Source organism: Falco rusticolus, chromosome 4, assembly GCF_015220075.1.
Source record: "Falco rusticolus isolate bFalRus1 chromosome 4, bFalRus1.pri, whole genome shotgun sequence".
Classification (NCBI taxonomy): domain Eukaryota; kingdom Metazoa; phylum Chordata; class Aves; order Falconiformes; family Falconidae; genus Falco; species Falco rusticolus.
In genome coordinates, this window is record NC_051190.1 from 101,931,697 (window position 1) to 101,957,474 (window position 25,778).

A 25,778-nucleotide genomic window follows, 5' to 3' on the forward strand; every position below is an offset into this window, starting at 1 on the left:
ATGGCAAATTGCTCCTCTCTTCCGGATGGCAACTCTTATTTACCACATGTTGAAGAGAAACTAATAGTTGTACTGATTTATCTAGGTTCCAGTAATGATCAAAACAACCTGATAATGAGGGACTGACCCTCTACCCAGTAAAAGACAATCTGTGGTCCTAAAAGCCTAGACAGACAGGGCAGACAAATATCAAGGGAGAGATGAAGTTCACCCAAGTTCACACAGGAAACTTATGGCAGGGTGCCAGATGGCTCACAGCTGAACACAGGGGAAAGGCATCTGCTGCTCAGACTGCAAAGGCTTTAGCTGCATCTACACTGCGTTCAGCTCTGAGCTCAGGTGGCTTCACTGGGCAGCTGTATCGCGAAGGGATGCCTCTGTCATAGACACACCTCAGTCCTCTCTAGTGCCTGCAGCACTGGAGCCAAAAGGCACGTGAAGGGCAGGTCCTTAGGTAAATTGATTCAAGCACATAATGTTTGTTGAGAGGCAGGGCTTGTTCCTGTGCTGCCCCTGGCCATGCCAGGTTCTGACAAGACTCATCCACTGGAACAAACAAATGAAAATACACTTGGACCTCTTCCAAGGAGGGATCTCCAAACCAAGCAACTTGATCTAAAAACCAAACCATACAAAACAAAACAAACCAAAAAAAAGAAATGGAAAAAAGCTATCTGGAAAGCAGCAATCCCCTGCAAGGTCACTAACAAGTTTCTAAGTTAGAGAGGTAGGCCTTAATTCTATTACCAGTAAAAGGCTGGGTAGTTAGGGCCAGCTAATTTCTGAACAGGTTACATTAATGGCAAAAGCTAATGGGGTTTTAGGACTGCCAGATCTGACTACATTTCAATTTTCTCCCCTAAATTCTTGTAAGAGGCTGACGGTGCAGTGTTTCTTTATTCATGCCTCTGGCAGTTCAAGGTACTGGATAAACTGCCCAGCCGGACAAACTTTCTTCCATGCTTCAGCATCTGATTTAAAGTGAGACTGGAGTTTACTTTCCCTAATACTGTCACATTGCTCTAGCAGGTGTTAGGGTGTTCATTAATACAGCTCAGCCTTGCCCACTGTGATAACCCATCCAGATCCAAACTAAAGCCAAGTTTGACTTTCCTCTGTCAGGCTGATGCTGAAATCAATCCCTGCAAAGGGCCTGAGATGAAACTTGGAGTCGGACGTGAACCTCAACATGACTCTTCTGATCATAGCCTGCTACTAGAATCTGAGGACTTCAAAATCCAGGAAAGATTGGTCTCCCTCCATGAACTAAGACCTGTCTCTAATCATCAAAATCCTGCCTGGAGAATGACAAGTTGCTAGGGTTCTTCTAGACAAGTGTATTCACTCATTCCCTGAGGGTCCCACAAACAATGAGTGGTTCACTACCAGCAAGATCTCTCCTCTTGCAGTCACTTGAATGTCCATCTTTAAAAATGCTTGACTATCCTGCTGCACAATTCACACTCCATGAGCCACCTGCTCAAGGTTGTCTCCTGTTCAGACAACCAAAGTCACTTGAATACTGTGGATGGAGGCAACCTTTCATTTTGCATGGAGGAAAAAAAAAAGTGGATATAACGGGAAAGTCAAGGAAGAAACCAGATTTGCACGTCTGAAGGAAGCCATCCTAAAATGTGTGCTTGTCTCCTAAACTTTGAGTTTTGGCATCTACTCTCTAATGTTAGTTTTCTTATTTTGACTTCTACAGGAAGCCTAATGCTAGCTTTCCTTGCTTCCTTGTCCATGGAGAGGGCTCCAAATAAAAGACTGCGGTTTCTTGGCTATGAAGCTTTCAGTCAACCAGTTCAGCACAGATCAGTCACCGTGGTTAAAATGCATGGAATATGCAAGCCAGCATGTGGGTTGGAAATTACGGGAGAGAAACCAAAGCAGCTGCATAAGAAACAACAACAACTCCATCGATTCTGGTGGAGCCAGGCTTGCAGGACAACACTTTTACTCTATGGTTCATGTATTTTTTATGATTTCTCAGGACCTTATGAACAGTATGCCCTCACCCAAAGTCTATTGACTCTTGAAGTTGTTTGCTTTGTGTCTGCTGTTTGTAGATGCGTAACTCTCATTGAGGCCTTAGGCTACAGTTTACATTCCTCTTATTTTTTTAGTATCATTACAGAACTCTCAAAAGCTAACAACATTTAAATAAAGACTAAACCAACATGCTGTCTTTTGGGGAATATCTACACTGAAAAACATTATCTATGTCTTAGGATGCATTTCAGAAACAGCAGCCAATTTCTCTTACTCCTATCTTGTAAAATACCATTACTGCATTTCTCTTCTTTCATCCAGCGCCTCTGGTACATGTATACATATAAAATAGCATTGCTGAGAAGATAGATCCCATCCCTTTAAAAAAAATAATAATTGCTGATGGAAATGTTGGGATGGGAAGTCAACTACTCAGCTGCTGTAAAACAATTCTACCTGATGGGAGAGACTTTACTCTGCTACATCATGGAAATCTGCGAGAAGGAGGATGCCTTTATCAGAAAGCCTTGAAGAAGATTGTCCTTGTTCTCCCAAAGAGCCCAGCTTCACAACATCATATCTCAGTGGCATGAAGCACAGTAGCAGCTATGAAGAACATCCAAGCTGTAATACCTTCTTGTCAAACAGAAAGACATCAGGAATAGTACGAAAGACAGCATTTTTTTCTATTTTTGCCTACCACCCACAGTATACATGTGATCTATAACCTCAGCAGAAGTTTGATAGTGATGTGGATACTGCCAGCATCATGAAAGTGGAGAGGTGATGATGCAAAAGCACATTCTTTGACTGATATTGATACTGATGAATTAATTGCATGAGGGAAAGAGTCAAGGAAAATGCATGATCCCAGCTTTGCTTTTAAGACCTGGATATATCCTGATGGTTATTCTCAATTATACAGATTATGTTCACTGCAGTAATACAAGGAAGAAAAGACAGAATCATAATAAACCCCAAAGATTCAAAAATTATGACATGCAACATCACAAGGCTAGGTAGAGAGATCATGGAAATAAAGGAAGGAAAACCCCAAAAAGCTAAACCCAATCAAAAAACAACTGCTGGGTTTTCCTTTATTTGCTATTGCTGTCTGGACTCTTAGAGTACTTTGAGTCATGTTTTGAAACTTTGGCCATAAGCAGGAGGGTTTGAATTGCTGTCTAACTTACAGAATGCAAAGATAAAAAGAAAATAAATCACTGGAATCCAGGAGCTTAATCCTCAAGAAAAATGTCAGCTATCATATGACTCATCATAAAATCACAGGAGCTGGCAACACTGCAGATCACCTAGTAACTCCCATAACAACACCTTCAGGGGTAACCCTATAAAAGTCAGTTACAGCTGCCAATTCTGAGCTTAATGCCATCATGAGTTGAAATGGAGAGTCAATCTGTGAAACGTACTCCCATACTCACTATGTGAGTATGAATTCCCATAGTTCATGCTGCCTCGGATGCTGCTTTTAGCTGCGGTCCTTTATCTCAACTATGATTTACCCCAGTGGGATTACCATGGGCACAGGACTTATGTGACTATTTCTGTTAAGATTAACAGCAATGATTATCAAGAGCGTTGAGACAGCCTCTGTAAAGCCAAACGTGAGCTATCTTTTATGTACAATTAAAATATGTCAGAGAAAAATAGGTTCCATAAATGTTTAGCTCACCAGATATTTAACTATGCCTGTGGCAGGGCTCCAGAAAACCACATTCCTACAGATTCTTTTGCAGAATCTCTCTGCCTTGATCTGTATCATGTATAGTCACAGTTCACTGATATCACCCTGGTCCGCCCTTAGCAACTTACTCCCCTTTTCCCTTGGAAGGTGTTTTACCTCTTAGGTTTCCTTTTGATCTTCAGCCTTCCAGCCTAGCACAACAGCTGCCTTAGTCAGTACTTAGTCAGTAAAGACATGCCTCTAAGCGTAGTGATTGCACTTTTGTCTGCAAAATGGCTGGAACCTTTGTGTTGCTTTCCTGATCAAACCTCACCCAGGCTCTGCAAAGGATAAAGACCAATATCACTTCCCTCTTAGGAACACACTTCTTCATGGAGTACTTGGAGGACATGCATGTCATGGCTTCTCCCCGTCATGTAATGGCTTTTGCCCACCATATGAAAAAAATGTAAGTCACGCCTATCAGATGGCAACAGTACAAATGTTAATGTAACAACACACACACACAGCCCTGCAACCCATCCTGTCGCAAAGCAGCCACCATGGGATGGCAGGGAAGAAGGGTCTGGTGGGGCACGCAGGCCTTCAGAAGGTTTGTGTGGGCTATGACCTGCTCTTCAGCCACGACTGAGAAGTCTGCTAGAAAAGAAGAGGGCAGGGCAAGTAAGCCGTTCTTAACCTACACCTAGCCAGAAGTAGCCTGGCCACCCGCAGCTGAAGGAAGGCCAAAGCAGAAGAGCTGGTTCACAGCGGGAAGGCCACTGATGAGCTGTGCTGAAATGTGGGAAACCGCAATTTCCCACTGACCAGCCGGCAAGGAGCAGGGTAAGGTACGCGTGGAGGGAGAAAAGGAAAAAGGAGCAGGAGTTAGAAAACTTTGTTTAACTCGTCTCTGCAGTGGAAGTGTCTGGCTTTTAACAGCAAGTGGAACTGGCAAACCTTTGCTTTAGGGATTGCTGCAGGCACTGACACAGAAACGGAATCAAATCTGGCAGGAGCTGTGGGGGAGGGACACAACCAGAGAATATAAGCGAGAAAACAGCATACTAAGCTGGAGATTTTAAAGATAACAATCATTCTTGTGTTTAAAGCATTAAAATAACACTATTTTTATCCACTACTTCCAAAATGAGCTAGCATTGGCGGTTTTAATCATGGGCTGGGCTCTTCTCTGTAGTGCAGGGCATGGCAGTGAACTGCCTCAAACACGCCACAGAACAGAGCTTGCTGCCCTGACTCCCGATGACACTAGTGCCGGTGTGAGAAGACTCCAGCGCAGCACTTACAATAGAGGTGTGAACACGTCCTGAAAACAGGTAATAAAAATAACATTACTGTGATGGTTCAAACACTGAGATGGATTTCTACCTGTGGATTTTTAACTTGCTGCTCTCTTCCGCATTTTCTGGCCGCTGTTTAGCACTCCATGGTAGGCGGAACAAAAGAATACTGTCTCCAGGCAAAAAGGCTGAAAACAAATCTAAATGATGGGTTCCCATAGGGCACTCAAAGGGACATTTCATCTTCTCCTGACTTTAACCCGCAGCCTCCCTAACACAGCCGGTAAACAGCACACAGCACTGGAGAACCGTATGCAATATAATGAAGATCAATTTATTCAACTATGACTACAGGGTCTAGGTTTTTTCTGCATAATGCATTAAGTTTGGAATTTACTGGAAGCTGTCTTTGGTGGTTAACTCCTTCTGTGACTTCAGATATACAGTGAGTATACAGCAGTGCTCATCTGGTTCACAAGATTAGGAAAAACAGCTTTCCTGCTTTGTTGAAACAACCAATTCATGGTTCAGAACTGACATCTGCATAGCTAATTCTGACCTGTCGATTGAAAAACATATCCAGCAACTTCACCTCCCTTTGTATTCTTGCCTGCCCAGTGAAAGCTGCCATTACTTCACTTGAAACAGTCCTGAAAGAGTATAAACACTTCAGCTCTGTACAAATACTATTTTTCCAATTTACATGCTTTGACAATAGACAGCAGTCATTCAAGCATTATACAGTTACACACAATTAAGAACAATTTTGACTCAGGAAAACACAAATGTGTCCCCATTCTCAGTTACAGAGCCTCACCACAACAAAACTATGCAATTGAATCATCTAAGTATATTGAACGGAGTTTCTGAACCCATTGTACCTCTCCCTTCAGGTAGTTAAGAAAGCCTGTTTATAGAAACATGCTTCTCTCCACTCTCACCCCCTCAACAGTCACACCACCACCACCGTCCTACTTCAAAATGTGATAGGGGTCTTCATTCTTCATAATGGCATTGGGGAAGGTGATCATTTGTCCTGAAAGAGGCACATATTCCCTCCAAAAGCTTAGTTTATATTTCTTCCCTTTCTCTCTGTTACTACAAGAGAAATGAGGTATGTCCACTTTAAAGAGTTATTCACCCCTGTTTTCAAGGGCCTCTTTATGAAACTCCCAGTTTCCAACAGGGAACTTCAGGAGTCCACCCAGTGCAGGTGGAACACTACTTTAGGTCATTTTGTAATAACGTTATGGCCAAGCTATTTCTATTAGCTGTGAAGTATTCCACAGAGACACATCCTGGCTCTTCAGTTTACCTGCAGGACTACTGAATGTGCTCAGTGCACATACAAACTGAAAAATCCATGAGATCATAAAAAAATGAATCATATTCTTAAGGCATCAGCACTGCTTACCTAAAGGCACGTCTTTACTATTCACTAGCAGGAGGGTGTGTCTTGTGATATCTGCTTAATGCAAAGACAAATCTTGCCGTCTTTTTTTAGGAGCATCCCCGCAGGACAGGCTAGAGGTGGGAGGAAGGCAGAGAAGTTTTGAAGCCTATGCCACAGGGCAAGTGACCGCACCTTCTGCTAAATTTCTGGACAGCAGAACACATTCGGATCTATGGTAGGGGCTAAGAGCCTAACTTCCAAAGTCTTAACAACTTCCCGCTATACTATATTGCCAAACCTTGCTGTCCTTCCCATGGAGAATTGCAGTTGTAGTGCCTGTGATGGTCAGAGTAGGTGGGCATATGGGTACAGTTCCTACTTCTCCCTTACACAGAGAGAGCTGTCGTGCCAGCTCATCCCCGTGACACCAGAGCGAGCAGGCACACGGCATGCTGTCTGTGCAGATGGAGCTCTGCCCTCAGCTCCCACAGACCACTGCACAACCAAACCACACGGAAATCAAAAATAGTAACATACTTGCTTGGCCAAACACTCACAAACGACACTCCTACAGGGCTTTACTCATACTTAGCATATGGCCTTTTCATGCTTAACTTTCCAAATGGCTTCAAGTAACGAAGTGCTGGCCTGGCATACACACCCTACCACATGAGTTTAACTGATTAAATTAAAGGGGTGGAGGTTTTGCAGCTTTTGCATGTGGATCATCAAACCCTCTTAAAGCTGATTTACCTCAGTATAGGTTATATTAGGAACAAGTCTAGCCAGTGTCAAAATTGAGAATTGCCACACACAAAGTTGTTGTGGTTTACTTTTAAATCAACTATAAGCTCAAGAAGTGTGAATTCTGTATGTGAAAAAAGCTTTCATGATACTTTACTACCTACCTACAGCATTTTCAATAGGAATAAGGAAGGCTAGATAGACAGCAGAAAATATCTCCTCCAAATGCAAAATAGTAATGATTTAAAGACTGATCTCTATGCTGGCAGCGTACAGCAACTCAGGTGGCAAAAAGCCAAATCCTTCTCCTGAAACTACAGTTAACTCTTGCTACAGTTAAGCTCTTGCTAAATACATGTCCACTCTAGTGTATCCAAAAGAGCAGACTAAGAACTAAAATGTAGAGGAAACTGTGTAAATAATACCTAAAAGCAGCTGCTGTGCCTTATGAAGAGTTAACACAAATGAGCAGATGTTTATTAATACTGTTCATGCACTCAGGAGACGGGCAGGCACTTGCAAACCCTCTCTGGTCTCAGAGAAGAACCTCCAGGAAAGGTCGTGAAATGTGTTAGTTTGCAGGGAGATTTTTGCTTGCTTTTTACAGTACTGAAAATGAAGCACCGACATTAAGACTGTGACAAATCACACAAAACAGGAAATTCAAAGTTATGTCTGACTCCCCCAGGTTCCTTTTGATACAGCTAGGTCGCTTGGTGAATCAGAAAAAGTATCACTCCTGTATTTGCCATTTCACACTTTTATTTTTCATTTTATTTGCTTTAGTAATATCTCCTTAAAACTACTGACATGCTTTCCTGACAGGTTTTGGAAGTCATGAGGCCATACCCATTTTCTCTTTTGAAAGGTTCCTGCCACGTGCAGCTTTCCAGAGCCCTCAGCAGATCCCTCCTTTGGGGATGCCACTGCAGAGCCTCCTTCCCACTCATACACCTTTTCTGACACTGTATTTTTAAGGTTGTTCCATTTTGATGCCAGGAAACGCGTATTTTGAGAACAATTGTCTGCCTCATAGAGAAGTCCTCAGACCATGTGAAAGAAAAATGATTCAATTTTTTCTTAAGCATTGTGAACGCAAAAGGTCTTCCCTTTTCCTCTTCTCTCTAGCGAGACCATCCAGAAAATATCTGCACAAACAGTTTCAGTTTGCAAAAAAGAGCATTCCCACTCCCCTGATCTGGCTATTTGTTCACAACCCTCATTGCACTTTCTCCTCCCTCACAGAGAAATCAGACTGCACCTTACCACACCTCCCTCCCCCTCCAAAAGGCCAGTTTGACCTAGAACAGCTCTCCAGTCCAGACAACTGACTACACAAACACAATAAAGAATGTGGTATGAGGAGTGGGAACCCACGGCTATGCAGTGCAAAGCTGCATATTTCAACAGCAGCAGCAGCACTGCTGAGGGCAGAAAAAAAGTCTCTGTGGGCCTATGGCTGCAGTTACTTCTGGGGCAAGGTCAGGCTGCCCACCATGCCAGAGACACGGGGGACCTGCTGTCTCCAACCTGAGCATAGTCTGCTTTCAGTTGCCACTTGCCCTGAGACAGGAGAAGTTTCCTCTCCTGGAAGGGCTGTGACCAGGGCTCTGCAGTTATTCTGCCAGGCATCATCACTGCAAGGGCAGATGGAACTTGCCTAAGACTCATCTGCACAGGTTACAACACTTTGAGAAGCACTCCAAGGACTGATGTTTCTCCCCAGAAGTACTTGCAGAGGCACCTCAGGATGGGCCCCATAGCTATTTAAATCCACATTGAAAGCAGACAGGAGGTTATTGTGACTTTGAATTGTAGAAAAAGTACTTTTGGTGTCTGAGGTCAGTTAACAACATTTAAGAGACATCTGAGAAGACACGTGTTACTCTGTGAGTGTTCCCTCAGCAGTACACAGACCTAGCAGATGTCTCCTCTTCACAGGATGCTGAAAGAGTCAGTCCAGTCTTGCTTTTAGAAAACACTTTTTCAAGAGAAAGGACTATGTAAAGGGCACAGATAGTACTGGGAAGCACAGATATCCTCTGTCTGAAGTGAAACATCTGATTTTGCTGCAAATCTGTAATGTGAACACAAAAGTAAAATTCAGCCAGTCACTCCGATTCTTTGTTTCAGGGGAAAAGTCTGATGAACATTTACCTGAAACTACCACTAGTCTGGGAAAATGCTCTGTAAACCCAGACAAAAGTATTGCCCAAGTTTCACCTTTCGCTCTGAAACTTTTGCTGAACTGTAATTCCCATCTCTTATTTCAAAGGGCCTGATTCTGACTACACTTCCTTTTCTGTAAACTGGAAGCAAGATCCTGCGGACCAAGGAACAAAACTTGAGTCAAATGAAGCCAAACCTAAATAATGGACTTGGGGATTTAAAAAAAAAATAAAAAAATAGGCAAAAAAACAAACATCAAAAGCAGTCTCAAAATGTAACACGGTAATTGGAACGGGCTGTATCTGTTCAAATACTGGTTTAAGTGTCACATTCACAACTAGGAAATACTTCACAATTATGAAGCACAAGGGGCACAAATAGCAAAAGAAAGACATAAAAAGATTTTAGTTACAATGACATGGTTTGAAGTACATAAATTGCAGTCCTGCTGTTCAGTGTTTTATTTTTACCTAGGTAGAGGAATTCAAACTAAAGTTCCTCAATCTTTTTCCATGCACAACTCCATATTGTGCCTCTGTACCGGCCCTTCACAACTGCACCTTTTTGTGTCAACTGCTGGAGCATGTTCAAGCCCTGAGTTAGGGGGTGCTTTGTGCCTCTGAGGGCCAGGACCTGCCCATTCCTTAAGCATGATCTCAGCAACCTGTACAGCCAGGATTGGAAGGACCCGAGCAAACTGGCTTCAGCCACAGCTCCTATGCCCACCTTAAGCAAGGATGTGCTCTGCACAAGAAAAGTCTCTACCTTGTACAGTAGAAAACTATATGTGTGTACGCCAGTTGCTACTGAACCAAACCAGAATTTCCATGGTATTTTATAACACATCAGTAAGTATGGGGAGAAGCTGTGTGCACACAAAGACACAGCTGCCCATTCAAAATAAGCATTTAAATGGATTAACCAGACAACTGTACTTTCAAACTTGCAATCGTTACACAGTTACGTGATTCAGAGGGATTTATAAATATTTGTTTTTCCAAATAAAAGGAGGGTATTAGTGGGATTTTTAAAGTGCATTCACTACTACTATCCCTCCCTCCCAGCCATAAACAAACAAACAAGGAAATTAAAAAAACCCAAGGATATGTTTAGGGTGCAAACATATTGTTGTAGTCACAAGTTAAGACTTGGGGATTTGGCTTAAGCTTAATATAAAAAGATAACTTACTAACATAAGAAGCATAAAAGACCTCATTTTGCTTAGCTTTTTAAAGACCTTTGAACTTGAGGAATATTTGAGATATCTGGAATTTAAGTTAAACATATCCCCTGACCAAAGTATGCTCCTACTATGGTACTAGTTTACAATATAACCTACAAATTCTGGTAGAACAGAATTCTATGCAATTTCCTTCTCTAGACATGAACATAACCCATCCTTTCTAGTCTATTTGAAAAACTGTTTTCAAATAAGAAGTCCCATTTAACAAGTCCACATCCTCAACACACACAGAGGCTTCTCTGTCCGTCACTGATGGGCAAACATGTTTATGCGGAAGCTCTGTTCAGAGCTTCTTTTTACTGTGAGAAGCCATTTTCCTCCAGGAAAACAATGTTTATGAACCATTCTGTCCCCACAGAGCAAGTTTTGAATGACAGATTCAGGAAAACAGTATGAAAAAGAAATTACTCTCTTTCATAATCCATCAGCTCAGCTAAAATAGTAAATCAGAGGAAAGTTAGACTCAAATGTAATCCCTTAGGAGTAGAATCACTTTGAATGGATTTGGGCAAAGATACACATCCTTCTCAAATTCAGTAGCTTGGATGGTTATATTTGTCTCTGTCAAGTTACATGCAAAGAAGCAGAATAACAGAATTTAATACCCTGGGGATATGTTCTGTTGATAGATGCATCTAACTTCCTCAGCTGTTAATGGGAATTATATACTGAGTACTGAGAAAAGGGCACATGCATGAAAATATATACTTCTAATGATATTCAACCTTAGGAAAACTTTCTTTTGCTGATTTCTGTTGCAGAAATCCTACTGCTGTGGCATGCTGTTAGAGAGTTATCAGATTTCTTGGTAAAGAAGTATCTCTACCAACAAAGCAACATCTCCTTTATCTGCCAGAGGTAAATTTGCTAACATATCCTCCAGGTATTAGCTGTTCCTTTTAATGTATTTGCAAATGACTCCCTCCAGTTACCTTTGAGACTATGAATCACTAGCTGGCAACACCATCCTGCTGAAATAAGGGAAAGAGTAATCAGCTCCCTTTCTATTTGAGGCTGAAAATAAGACTGGGCTTAAAGGAAAATAAAAGCCATGGGAGAAACCTGCCCAGTCTGAAATAAATAGGTGTTCTACCCCTAAACACATCCCTTAAATGTTCATGGAAAGCTCCTTATCTTTGCTGTTATTTCCAAATCACATGCGAAGAATTCATTCACTATACTATAACATTGCGTATTTTAAGGACAGTCTCTCCTGCACGCGTGAATGGTCTAGTAGGTAAGCCCCCACATTAAAAAAAATTAGTCGTCGACACTAAAAAAAATCTGCATGTAGGAATACAACAGTTCTCACTCCATACAACAATACATTACTCACTGCCCGCAGAAGCAGGGCTGGCATTACAGTGTAAGGTGAGGACATTCCTACATTAGGCGCAGCTCAGTGGGAAGGAACTTGCCAGTCTAAAATGTTTAGTCTACCTGCCTGAAGATGTGTGAGAGACTGCAGGCTCTTACACTTTGTTTATGATGAGGCAGAATAAAATTGTAAATGTGAAACATACACATGGAAATGGCTTTCTAGGGTTTTCCCCTCCCAGTTGTTCTAGATACGATTGTTGTTTCTGTAAAGCCACTATTTCAGTCCTCAAGCTGTATCTTAAGTCATTCTCAGGACCATAATCTTTCACTGGCACTCCAAGACAGCATATACACTTAGAAGCTTGTTTAGAAGAAACATTGCAAAGAAGAAACTAATTTAAGTGTCTACAAACCAATTACTTCTATTGAGTGAATTGTTTCAGGGAGAAAGCTGGGAAGAGGTAAGACAGAAACACAAGATCAAGTTTATCAAACAGCAGCTCTGAAGCAAACTTTCCATTACCTCTTAATTTTCATCTGAATATCTCCAGTTTCATCCAATTACTTCAACATTTTTTTCCCCATAACAACTGAGAACTATGAAAAGCAAAATATGATGACACTTCGTAAACTTTTAAATGGTGTAGTTCATTTCTGGCAACAGCTTAACATTTCTTATGCTACTACCACAGGACAGAAGATGTTTACTATCACATGTACTAGTTAAATTTAATAGGATAAGATCTTCAGCAGATGCTAATCTGTGATTTCTGAGTGCTGCTATGTCAAATTATACTAGCTGACGTTTAACAGTTTAGAGTCAGTTAATGTTTCTGGATATTGGTCATAGCACATCATCAACCTTCATCTGGAGGGCTCTTACTCAACTGTAGAAATCAGTAATAGTCTGCAGGATGTCTAAAGGGCTTCTGTGAAATGCCTTGATCATTTTAATCAAATGCCAAATGGATTAATAATTATGTTATTTCAACAACTGTCATTGAGGAGGCTGTGTGTAATATGGCCATAGTAGCTGAACCACTCAGCACCCCTTTAAACATCAGGAGCCAGTTGCATGCTTTGTTATGGTTTCTGGTGTAACTGTTCAGTGACATGGGCAGCTCATTCTCTAAAACTGTCACTTTGGCATTTTTCACAAATATTGCACTCATGTAGAACACAGTATGTTTTAAAAAGTGTTCTAAAACCCAGAACAATTCCAAGCTTTCCAAACACAGTAATAGCTTAGGTTATACCAGAGGAAAGTGCTCCATAGAAATAGAGACATGTTTTTAATTCTTTGGATGGAGGATTTTGTAACTCATGCATATTTGAAATATCCTTGCATAGGGTTAGTTAGCAAAGTAGCTTAACAGTTTGTTACTTCTGGAGATGCTACTCCTGCTTCTGAGAGGGATATGAATGATACCAGCCTGGTGGTGGTAACCTGCTGCATCACAGATTCATAGGTTACAGGACTTCTGTGCCAGGAAGAGGTGGGATGATATTTCCAGTCTGGCCTTCTGCAAGCAAAATCATTCCACTTTGCTCGTTTTACAAAGCCCTAACTTCTCTGGGTATATGTTTAACAAAGCAAAATCCTGTCATGATTTAGAGACTTGCATTGGGAAGTCCATCACTGCCCTTTGCAGGGCTCTACTAATGAAACTATCCTGTTTGTTAAAAACGCACACCTTGTTTCTGGAGTGAAGGGAATAACAGCTGCTGATACTATTCCTAATTCTTTTGTACTTCATACATTTAATACTACAACAGCCCATTATTTTCAAAAGGCAGGCAATCACTGACATTAAACTCTTATCTGAAAATGCTAAAAAGATTTTTATGGCTCCCTAAACAAACAGTGCCACCTCCTTCCTAACCCACTGCAGACCTAAGGACAATTAAGTGGAAATTACTGCCGTGGTCAAAACTATCTACACGTCCATTTCAAAAGCACAAAATGGAAACTTAAAACAAAATCCACCTTTTAAAGGGAAAAGTGATGATTGTATGGCTAGTCTAACTACTCATGCTAAACAATAGCTTGCAAAGGCAGGTGTCAGTGTTTTCTATTTCTACGTATGTGGTTACAATAGTTGTAAATGTGCCTTGTCATTAACTTTCAAGGGTAAGATATTTCAAATAGTTAGTGCTTTGCTTCCAACATTTGCTACCCACCTTCACCATGAGAAGGCCAATATGTTTCTGACTTCAAACCCACCAGTAGGTATGTGCCTGACAATCATACTACAAGTCACCAGAACAAAAAAGCCAAGTTAGGGGAAGTGCAAGTTGGCTGAACCGTGAATATTATACACAGACAACTGGGGCAGGAGTTAGGCCTTAGATGGTCAAACTGAAGCAAGCTACTAAAGCTTCCTTGTGCTTCACCATTCCCTGGCAGCTCCTAGCACACAGCCTCTTAACTTGAGAAAAAGAAGAAAGTGCTAATTGTATCTTATTGAACTTGGCAGGGTATTTGAGGCTGATGAGAATTTCTGGATGCTCTGAGGGCTTTAATCCCAAACTTCTGTTGAGAAATAACAGCGGTTATGAACCTCAATTTCCCAATCACAACAGGCCAGTATTGAAACAATCTCTGTTCATTTCCCACAAGTTCTGTAATTGTCTATAGCAACTGTAATTAACACATCAATGCATTAATTTTTTGCCACATGTTAAGCAGAACTAGTTGAAACTGTGGAAATTCTAATACAAATAACTGTACGCAGTTTAGTGGTACATCAAAAATGCAATGGGTGAAATTGCGGGAAGCTGGAGATCTGGGTTTGGGACTCCAGACACTACAAGACTGAGCCCGGGCTTCCCACTTCAGTAATCTACATAGGATGTGCCCAAGTACTCATTGTGAATCCCACCTTCCTGGAATTTGGTGGTTTATTTTGAATCACATTTTTATTTTCCTTTATACAGATTAAAGGCAGGAGACATTCATTTCAGAAGCTCTAGGCTGCTTCTGGTTCCACTAATATTCATGGTACCAGCATGGCCTCAGGGAAGAGTGGGAACAGCAAAGCCCCCAGCCAGGCAGAAACTTCAAGGCAAAAGTATAAAATGTGAGAGGGAGTGTGTGAGAAAGGAGTTGATGGAGAAAGAAAAACAAAGATGAAGAAATACTTTTTAGTTGTATTCCATTTTCCAGAGCAGTTCACCAATTTCTCCTTGCTGAATGTCTTCCTATTTCTATTATCCAGAGGCAAAAAGAGAGCAGATATGGCTTTAGTTACAACCAGACAATGTGGTATTGCTGTTTACACGCAAACCTGGGCTATGCCAACTTTGCAAGCCTGATGGCCTGGCACCGTACATACCAGATGAGAATACTACAAATACAATAAAAAGATCAGCTTCCCAGATTTTTGACTTAAGGCATTCCCTTGTGGTAAAGCTGGGTGAGGAAACAGAAGAACAGACTGAAGGGAAGAGGGGAAATTCAATAGCCCAGAAGCATGCATCGCTGACCTAGTTACTTTGTGAAAGCTTCAATAAAGAGGCTTACGAAGTCATGACTATTACATGGTCCTCTCTGATCTTTTCATGAGGATGAGAAATGGTTGTTTTTGGTTTAAAAAGGAAAAAAAGATTCTGTATGTAAAGTCTCTCTTTGTTGTGCTGTGAACTCCCTGGAGAGAGTATCAGTCACCCTGCAGGGGCTGGAATAATGAACGAATCCATCAGGGAACAGGCTTTCTTCTCCTCTGACATGCTTCAGGGGACCACCCGCACACACGTCAACCCCTTCTCTACAGAGTGCCACCTCTGAAGCCCTACCCAGTCTCAGCCAGCAAGGATCCTTCCCCTCAGAGCCCATCACTGGTGGAGTTTACACGTTCTCAGGCTGAAGAGTGGCATGGCCATGGGCCTCCCACTTTCTGGGCAAAGGCTTTAACCACTGCAGGAAAAGGAGGCAATGCAACCATGAAAATCGGTAATGGGAACTGTGGGGAGGTAGAAGGTACACAGCAGGGCAGCTGGCCAACTGCCACAGCACAGTCACTGCAGAATCATAGATCTTGTATGCAGGAGACAAATGAGAAGGGTAATTGCTGCATGCTTGTGGGAAGAACCAGCCAAAGGAAAAAAAGGATCAACTACCACCTGCATATGACAGCTCTTCTCTTGAAATCTTCACGGGTTCCTCATCACAGATTGACAAATGTGTGCTGTTCAAAACCTCATTAAATTCTTCCCATTAGTGAAACACACAAAGATTTACTTCTTCATTCCTGCACTCTTTCCATGAGTTTCTCAAGAAGAATGGGACACCCCAGAGTCACAAACCCAGTTACAGGAAAGCTTAAGATAGCTACAGAGCCTAGCGGGGAGCATCCTGAGAGCAGGAACTGACCAACCACCAGGTGAACTCCAGAAGCAACTCAGTGCTGGTCAGATGCTGAGCTCCTGCATGTGATTTTATTGTCTTTTGATCTTATTACTACTGATAACATAATGAAAAAGATACATCCTTAATTGTGTGTACTTTTACAATGCAGCTCATTTTAGGGTAAAATGTAAAACAAAAAAAGTAGCCTATATAACATCTTGCTCAGGATAACGGACAAGTGCTACTCCATGCTAATTAGTAGCTTTACAGAGAGTTGAAGTAAAATAAACCAGCATGTAGCTACAGACCTCCCTTTAGCAGTGGCTTGAAATTGCACCATGGGTACCATCTAATGCACGAGTATTTTAAGAGACTGGATAGTTGGAGAAAAAAACTGGAAAGGGAAAAGGTGTAGTTACATCTACCATGTTTCCCCAAGCATGCAATTTAGTGGACAGAAGTTACTCACACACACACTACTCTCCTGGAGCACTCTAAATGCACAAGGTATGCCAAGTCCTGATCTAACTACGACTTCAGATCTGCTCCAGCCACAGAGCTCCCAAAGCATATGGAAGTCAGTCAGGACAGCCAGGTAACTGTTACCCTAAAAACAGGGAAGCAGTCAAAACGATGAGAAATTTCAGCTCCCTCTGAGCACTAAGACCTGTCTGAAACTGTTGCCTAAACCGTGCTATCAAAACCACTGCTGTTCTGCAGCTTTATATAGCAAGCTGTCAGTAATATCTGAGCAACTAATTAGATGTCAAGAATCAGACCAGATCAGCACCTCAAGACACACAAGAATCCTGGACAGCTGCTTCTGCTTCCTTCTCTGAAAATAACCAGAAGTGATAACCCATTACTAATCACCTGTGGTCTGTTTCAAAGTTCACCCTCTTGTACAGCAGCATTAAAAATGTGCTTATATTATTTAGTGAGATGAAATCTACAAAATTACCACATTATCATCCAAAAGCCCCAGGCACCACCTAACCATGCCAACAAGTGACGTATACATGTGATGTGCTTACTGCCATTCTGGGCTACAGAATCCACAGCAGGATTAAAAAAAAGATGGCTCACCTGAATCTCATGTCTGAAATATTTAGACCCGGGAGAGCTACAGGTTAACTCTTGGGAAATCTAACTGAACGCCCTTTCTTTTCTAAGTCAATGACTACCAGCTCATTTATGACCCTTCCAGGTGAAACATTAAACAAAATTAAAAACCACATCCACATTCTGAGGAGTTTTTCCCTTAGTCCTCATTTCCCATTCTCCACTTTGCTTCCTTATTAATTACACCAGCACTAGCAGCTTATCAGTGATGAGGGAGCTTCAGTTTTCATACAGATTGGAAATGTACACCAGTGCTTTCAAAGGAAAGGCCTGGTCTTGATAAGAAATCATCCCTCTTACACATTTCACTTTTTTGGGGACTACTTATCCCAAATCAATTAATCTCCATCCTCGCGAATTCTCCTCCCGTGATTCTTCCTGGGCAAAAATCCTTAATGACACATTACAAGAACTTTGGAAGCATCTTCTTTCCCTCAACTGCCTGAAATCTCTCCTTCCTAACATTCGGAGGACTTCGAAATACTGCAGTCAAATTACTCTTTTGCTCCAAGAAAGAGAACCGGATCACTCTGGCTCCTGTAAGACTGATATCACAACCCCCCCCTCGAGGGAATTACAGCCTCATAACATACAGTTGCCTATTATTTATTCTGTGGCCAGATTCTCAGCTGGTATAAATCAGGGCAGGTTCCTTGCCTTCAATATAGTAAAGCTGATTTATGCCAGCTGACAATCTGGCCCTGCCTGTGTTCCACTTGCACAATGCAAGTGTTTAAGGAGGCCCATTAAAGTGCCCCAGGCACATAAGAGCCACACTTGGGTCTTTACTTGGAAAATGTTGCTCTGAGGAGTAGAGATTGTGAAACCTTCTTGCTGCTTTCTGAGTATGTACTGTTCTAATTCACTTTTTCTGTTACAAAAGGAAGTCTCTAAGCCCTGACAGAGCCACCATGACCTTAGGAACACAAGAGGATTTTTCTAATGTCTTCTGCATAGACCGCTTTTTTTAACTGAGTTTAAATGCTGAATTAAATGAAGTCTACAGGAATACCAATGCGATGTTTTGGAGGAACCAATCAACTGCACAGAGGGCAGAGGCTATCTTTCAAAACTTGTATTACTGGTAAGTATAAAAAAGCCAGAAGCATGCAGTGTGACTTTCAAATCACCGGCTGAGCCTCCAGCTTTGGCTGCTTGATAAGCCTCTCTTTTTCACCTTAAAACCTCAGATGTCTACTGATGGAGCACGGAAACAGCTCTTTTGAGGATGTGGGCCAAAGTCCTTGGGTACAAACAGAAGGAACGTAGGCAATAGAAGACAGCTTTCTAATACCTCTGATTCCAGATTGTCATTTCAAAGGCACAATGTTAACCCTAGGTGTCATTGTAGTGACATATCTTCTGGGTTGTAAACTGAAGCGTGACAAAGCAGACTCCTCTATCTGTTCCTGAAATCTATTCATTTCAGTCAATTTTTTGCCAAAATACTATCCTGGGTGAGTGGAGAACTGGAATCCTGGAATCAGACTATCAGGACTGTTAGTAATAAAAATTGTGGTTCATTTGCATGACAGAAATTTCTGAATACAGCTTGTTCTTATGATATGAAACAAAGACTAGAAGACACGAGTCATTCAGAGCGCTGCCATTCCCACCCAAAAAGGAGAAAATGAACACATGGCTACAGGTCAGTCTAAAAAACTCAGGAAAATGTTTTTCCTGCCACACAAACTGGTGTAACATTTCATGCATTTTCATATTCACAACCAGAGAGAAACAAAAAACATTTGAAGTGGTGGGTGTGGGGGTGTTCGTGCAAGCATGCGTGAGAGAGTGACAGCTCTCCAGTATCCTGGGGAGAGTGGATAGGGGGAGCTCCAGATTCAAATGTGCATTTTATGAGTCAGACCAGGCACTTGATCCTTTCTTCCATCCTCGACCAGGGATTATTCTAATTATCGATTAATGATAATTTGTCTTTATCTGTCTATCTTCCTATATCAGAAATTCCACTGTGGACTAAGGGAAAAAAAATAATTAAAAGTTTCCTGATGAAAGTTTAATGGAAACTGGTACATTTCCACAAATTGTTTCAGTTTTGACAAATCAGCATTTTCCCATGAAAAACAGTGTCAAAACCTCTCAACCAGCTCTAATTCTAACCAGATTAACTCGGGGATGAATGCCAGCAGGAAGTTCTTGCTAAATACCAGTTGTTTGAGCAAAGGAAAACTACTCCTTCCCCAGACAATCTTCCCAGAGGTAAAAAGGCTTTAAAACCCATACAAAAAAAAAAAAAAAAAAAAAAAAAAAGAAGGACGCGTAGTTCCAGCTGTAACAACGACAGTGGCATTCAAAGCAAGAGGAAGAGCAAGGAAATGGCATATTAAAAAAAAATAATATGCACAAGCATGGACAAATCAGCAACTAGTACTTCTCCTGCCACTGCTAGTTATTGTTTCTTAAAATCTGAAACAGTTGCTAAGCTTTGCAGCAATGCAAACAAATAGATATTAGTCCCTCAGAAATCCATATGGACTGTAGGGCAGTCGCCTTAATACATGCTCCCATTTAAATTCTGATTAAATCCTGAGAAATTAACTGACACAAATGATGGCATGCTGTCACCAGCAGAAATAGAATAAAGCAACTCCTGGTGAGATTTGTTAATTCTGACTACTACTTTGGACAAGTTTTACATCACTGGATGGTGTTTGAAGTGGTTTGCTCGCTCTATGTATCTTACCCTAAACATCTGTACACTTAACCAAATCTGTGCTCTTTCAGGCAGTAGTATAGAAATGGTCATAGCCAATCAGTGCTAGTGCTGCTCTGTCTTTATGCCAGAATGAAGACATAGTATGACAAATATCCACTGAAGACTCAGCTGGGTCACTGAGAACCCAATCTTGCAAATATGCGGTGTCAACTCATTGCTTACAGGGGCATACAGATCAGCAGCATTTGCCTTAACTACAATGCCCTGCCCCAGTGTGTACACCCACTCCTTGCTGTAAAAGCCATAGTAAGAAGTTTCTCCACTGTTTCTTAATATGACTCTTATCACTTCTACCTGCCAGTGAAGCTGAACTTCGAAAGGACTTAGAACTAGTCTGTTGAAAACTAGGTATATTCCTTCTGATTTATTTTGGTCTATTTTAACCTTCCAGAATTAGAGTTCATAAAAAAGCACAAATATTTTGTCGTGACCTTTTATTTTATTCTGGATTATAAGAGTTTAATAAGCAGTTCCCATTATCCTATAGGAAAAAACCCACAACCCAAAAAACTCTCTAACCCCAACAAAATTTAAGGCTAAAGACCTATTAAATAAACCAAAATCTCAGCACTAAATCTCTTAGACTAGAACTCGGCCAACTGTCTTTTTTTGTAAGAGGACTAGCTCTCCACGACTCCATGCTGGAAATCCCTTGCACTTTCTAACATCTGCACAGACTGGTTGGTATCTTAGTCCATTTACTGAGTTTGCAATGCTCTGGCAATACAAACTGGATCATATCCCTGGGATGTGCTTACCTAGTGATTCCCCCTGAATCAAAGGACTCCCATTGTAGCAAAGAACTGCACCGTTAGTTTCCCATCCACCTCAGGACATCCCCTCTGTTCTTCTGCTCACCTAGTGCCAGAGGGGCTGTGGGGACCATGGGCACACCAGGACTGTAAAAACTCACCTCCCTCCTGCCGATCCCATGGGGATCATGACCATGGGGCCACAAAGGTGGCTGGAAGCCCTGATTTTCACTGTGCCACCACCACTCAACTGTAGCTGTGCCAGCCAGCATGGAGACTGCATGGATCACTTTCAGATCAAAAGCTGTCATTGTGCTAGTGATACTATTTCATACCTAGCTGTTACACAAAACCCAAGAAAGTAACAAACTGGGCCCAAGTGGTTAGTTTTGCTCATTCTGGCTGTACTGTAAGTGAGGCATAGTTCTTCTGAGGTCAGAGGAGTGACAGTGATAGAAAGTGAATGCTAGCAAAGTGTGTATAGCACAAACATACATTATTAAAAAAAAAAGTTCCTATGTCACAAATGCAAAAATATCATCTTAAAAATATCCTACAGAGGAAATATCGGCATGGGAAACTTCAACAACTGGTGCTACAGTGATACTATGCTCTTTTTCCTCCCCCAAAACAACAACTTCTTTCTAAAAGCCTAGTCCTATTAAAAACCCAAACCAACCACATAAAAAACCCTCCAAAAAACAAACCATGAAGAATTTTCCTTCTGATAAGAGCCTGACAGTGTCTTTGCTCCTAAGTTCAGAATTAACCTTGTCACAATGACAACTTTTATCAGCTCACCATTATAGCACACTACATCTTTGAAACTCTAACAATTCATCCCAGAAAGGATTATTTCATTTTGAAGCAATGCTGTTAAGCTAAATGTAGGTTATATAATAGTAAGTGTTTATAAAATATAAGTGAAAAAGTATTATCAATATGAAAAAACAGAATTATTTCATTGCCCTTTTTTTGAAATTACTTTTGAAATAGTTTCAGGAAACTTCTTTGCTATAACTGTATGTAACTCTACTGATGCTAATGGAACTGTATTCATTTGCAGCAGCTTAAGATCTGGCTCATCATTTTTTAATAGAAACCATTCCTGTATGGAATTCACCACCTGAATATTACAGAAGTATGTTAATGCCAAGGAGCTCAAAATAGCAATTAAATAAAAGTGATTTTCAAAGTCCAAAGTATAAAAGTCTTAGAATTCAAGGATACCCCATGAACAGAGGAAAATGCAATGCTATCTCTGTTCTATTGCTATTTCCCTCCTGAAATAACTGGAAATCTGCCAGTTTTAATGGGGGGCAAGAATGCATTTTAGATTTGCTTGTGTTACAAACATGTTCCACCATGTTACAAAGATGTTTGTTCTCATACTTCCCCCTTGCAAATATGTGAAGTGCTAAATTTGATTTCATGACTATAAAATTAACAGACTGTGCTATAACTCTTAAAAAATAAGGATACAATAATGCAAGTACAGTTTGGCTGAATGGAGAAATTAAGTTCCTAGTGTTCAGAAATGAACAATTATTACACAGATTATTCCAAGGAATAAGTTTTTGGTTTTCATACCCCAAAGATAAATTACAGGTTCATATTCACTTGAACACAGCTGTGTCAATTTCTCATGTGGGCAACTGCTGGTTTGCACTGCAATCTATTGAATAAATGTTCCATATAGCATTCACAATTATTCTAAACAACAACAACAACAAAATCTCACCTTGTCCCTTTATTCTAAGGAAGAAAAATTCAATTACTTGTGTGTAGTACAAGACATAAGAGCATCTTTTGCAAAGTAGATAGTTCCTATTAGACCAGCTCACCAATTTGTGGTTTTGTCCAGCATGTTTATGGGAATGTGCCATTCCTGTTGACTATTTTGCTGTGAAGAATGTTAAAATGAAATCCTAGCTGGGGCTTTATTAACCTCTTCACCAAAAGCCAGCTGGTTAGTAGGCATACCTGAGAATTGAGCCCTCTTGAGACTGGTATTTCTCCTGCCTCATCCTCACTGAACTGCTGAGCTATTGATTATTACAGTGTAAATAGCTCTTTTTTTCTGTTTTGTCTTCCCCAAAACATTTGGCAGCTCTAGTTTTCATTTGGATGCCAAATAAAAACCAACATACAAACCTCACACTTTCTGCCCCCCACAGAACTGTTGTTTTCTGACAAACTGTTCCCATTATATGCACAACAAAATCCTATGGTGAATATTAAAACAACTGTTGGAGCTACAGAATAAATTGTCTGACAACAGGTCTACTCAGTTGTGGTTATTGTAGGGTGTACATGAAGATCAGTATAAAAAATGCTGAATCGTAACCAATCTGTATATATTTTTCCTCACTGGACCTGTGATAAGAAAGAAGAGCAAACTCTTAGACTATGCCCATTTTAAAAATCTACCTGTAGTTTGAGACTCTCTAGATGGGCTGAGTGGGGAAAAAAAAAAAAAAGCAAAAAAGCAAAAAAAGCAGCATAATAATAAATAGCACAAGATTAACAAAAGTGGAGCTTTTTAATTTAAAGCTTTTTGTGATGGGAATCTGCAAAAAAATGGGGCTGGGGTCAAAATAAAAGACAACACTAGTTGAGTATGATTTATATTAATCAGAAATAATAAAAATATATATCAAAATCAACAAGAAGCTGCACACCTCAAATTTAATATAAAACCATTTTAGGCCCTGGGACACCATAGTGTCTTATTCTTAAACTTTTTTTATTAATCTGCCCTAAGCTTCCATGAGTAACTTTGCAGGTATGTAAAACCTGTTGACTTTGACAGGATTATTAATGAAGCATGAAGTTATTCATGCTGTACGTAGCTATTGGCAGTAGCTATGCAAGAGCTATCTAGTTTATGTTCTTATGTTTTAGCAACAATTTTGAGATTATGATTGACCATGAATGGACCACAAGGGACAATCAGAGGGCACAAAGTTTTTAGAAGCTCAGGTGTCGGTACATCTCACCTGAAGACTAAAACGAGGTGTGTGATATGTATCACAAGACATCTCAGAAACCTGCTTAATTCTTCAAAACTGTCTCATATGTAGTTTTGCTGCAATCCAATGTTCTCTTGTTAGGTTCAGCAGTTGTGCAGCAATGTGGTTTAGGGCCTAACTTTGCAGTTACAGATGTTAGTTCACATATGCAGGTTAGCAGTGATAGGATGGAGACTGAAAGCTCCTCAGGGCAGGGACCTTGGTTTTGCAGCAGCACTTTGAACTCTTACTACATTCCAAATTATCCTATGAAGAATTCTGCTAAGCCACAACCTCAAAAACCTATCGAAGGATGCCTTGGTAGAAACAGAATAAGGGATGTAAAGCGTCATTAAAAGCGAAGCAAGGAACACCAGCACTAAGCACTACAGGAACGACTGTTACTCTCAGTCCAACCACTCACAATCACGGCCGAATTCCACTGTAGGCAGTGGAACATAAAACAACTCTTTGGTAAGCAGCTGCTGACCCACGCTGCAGAGAGCTCTGCGGTGCGCACAGGCCAGCAGCTCTGAGCGCCGGCGGGCACCGGCTCGGGCCGCGTCGCTGCCCAGGCACCTTCCAGCCCCTCTCACTGGGGACGTGCAGAGAGAACAGGTCCTAGTCCCCGGGGCATGGCAGAAGCTGTGCCGGGGGCTAGATGCTGCAGCCGACAGCCCGCACCGGGGGGACGGGAGGCGCGGGCCGCGGCCGCTGCTTCGCCCCGGGCCCTGCCGCCCCCCGGGCACACGGTGCGGCCCGGCACCAGGTGCGGGAGCTGCCGCAGCAGCTGCAGGGCCGGGCAGCCACTACGGCGGGGCCGGCGGTCAGCCCCCAGCTGCCCTCTGCGGGCTCCTCCGGCCGGACCAGACCCCGCTGCATTTCCTGCCAAAGCCCCCTCTCCCCCCGCCTCCCTCCACGGACGGACCGGCGGTTTTGCCAAGAAACCCCCAGATTCCCAGTCCTTTCTTCCCCGCTTACTTTCCAGCGGGGCTATAAACAAACACGCCGACCCCTCCCGAAACGTTTCCAGCCTCCAAACTTTCTTAGCAACCGCGTGTCCCCCTCCTGCGGCGGACGCCGGCCCCCGGCCCCGCTCCTGCCCGCGGCCCCCGCAACTGTCAAGCGGCAGCGCCGGGCCGGCGCACACTTACCCCGAAGCAGAGCGGGGACCGAGCTGCCCATGAGGACCCAGAGGGAGACGCGCAGCAGCAGCCGCCGCAGGCTCCTCGGCAGCCGGGGGCTCATCGCGGGGCCGGGTGGGCACGGCCGGCGGGGCGCGGGCGGGGCGCGGGGGCGGCGGGGAGGCCGAGGCCGCGGCGGCGGGGCTGGCGGGGCTGGGAGCGGGCTGCGCGGCTCCGCGGCTCCGCGGCTCGGGGCTGCGGGTGACTCACTGAAACTTCACTTCGGCGCTGCAGGGGAAACAGGAAATCTTAAACTTCGCCAACAGCTGGGCAGGACTTTCTTACTCTTACAGTAGTTCCTTCTCCCCCTTCCCACAGTCACCCCCTCCCCTGCGCTCGCCCTTTTTCTTTCTTTCCTTTTTTTTTTTTTTTTTTTTTTTTTTTTTGCCATGAAACCTCACCCAGTTTGGCGTCAATCATCTGCCAGAGGCCAGCCCCTCTCAGGTCTGGCTCTCCCACCACAAACGCGCCGGGGCCAGCCCCGACGTGCCGCCCGGCGCCCCGTGCCTGCCCCCCCCCCCCCCCCGAGGCGGGCACCGGGCACCGCCATCCGCCCTCGCGCCTTGGCCTGGGACCTCGAGGTCGACGGGAAACCGGCAGCTCGAACGGTTCCTTCTCCCCACGGGGTTGACAAAGGCCCAGTCCTGCCACTCAGAGCGTGGGGGCTTCCCAGAGCTCCTCCTGGGATCCGTACCCTCACCGTACTGATGCTGCTGCAGCTTATTTCCCCCCTCTGCAGAACCGGCGTGGGAATGAGGGACGCAACCCCCAGAGG

The 25,778-nt window shown here is 42.6% G+C and overlaps 1 protein-coding gene across 1 annotated transcript in view; it reads right to left on the reverse strand.

Moving 5' to 3' along the window:
* TGFBR2 (transforming growth factor beta receptor 2) overlaps positions 1-25,334 on the reverse strand; it is a 59,396-nt gene extending 34,062 nt beyond the window's left edge. The window contains exon 1 of the mRNA XM_037385240.1: positions 24,974-25,334. Within this exon, the coding sequence (XP_037241137.1) occupies positions 24,974-25,067 (94 nt within the window). The 5' untranslated portion in view covers positions 25,068-25,334. The remainder of the gene's footprint in view (positions 1-24,973) is intronic.
* Positions 25,335-25,778: the final 444 nt, after the last annotated feature.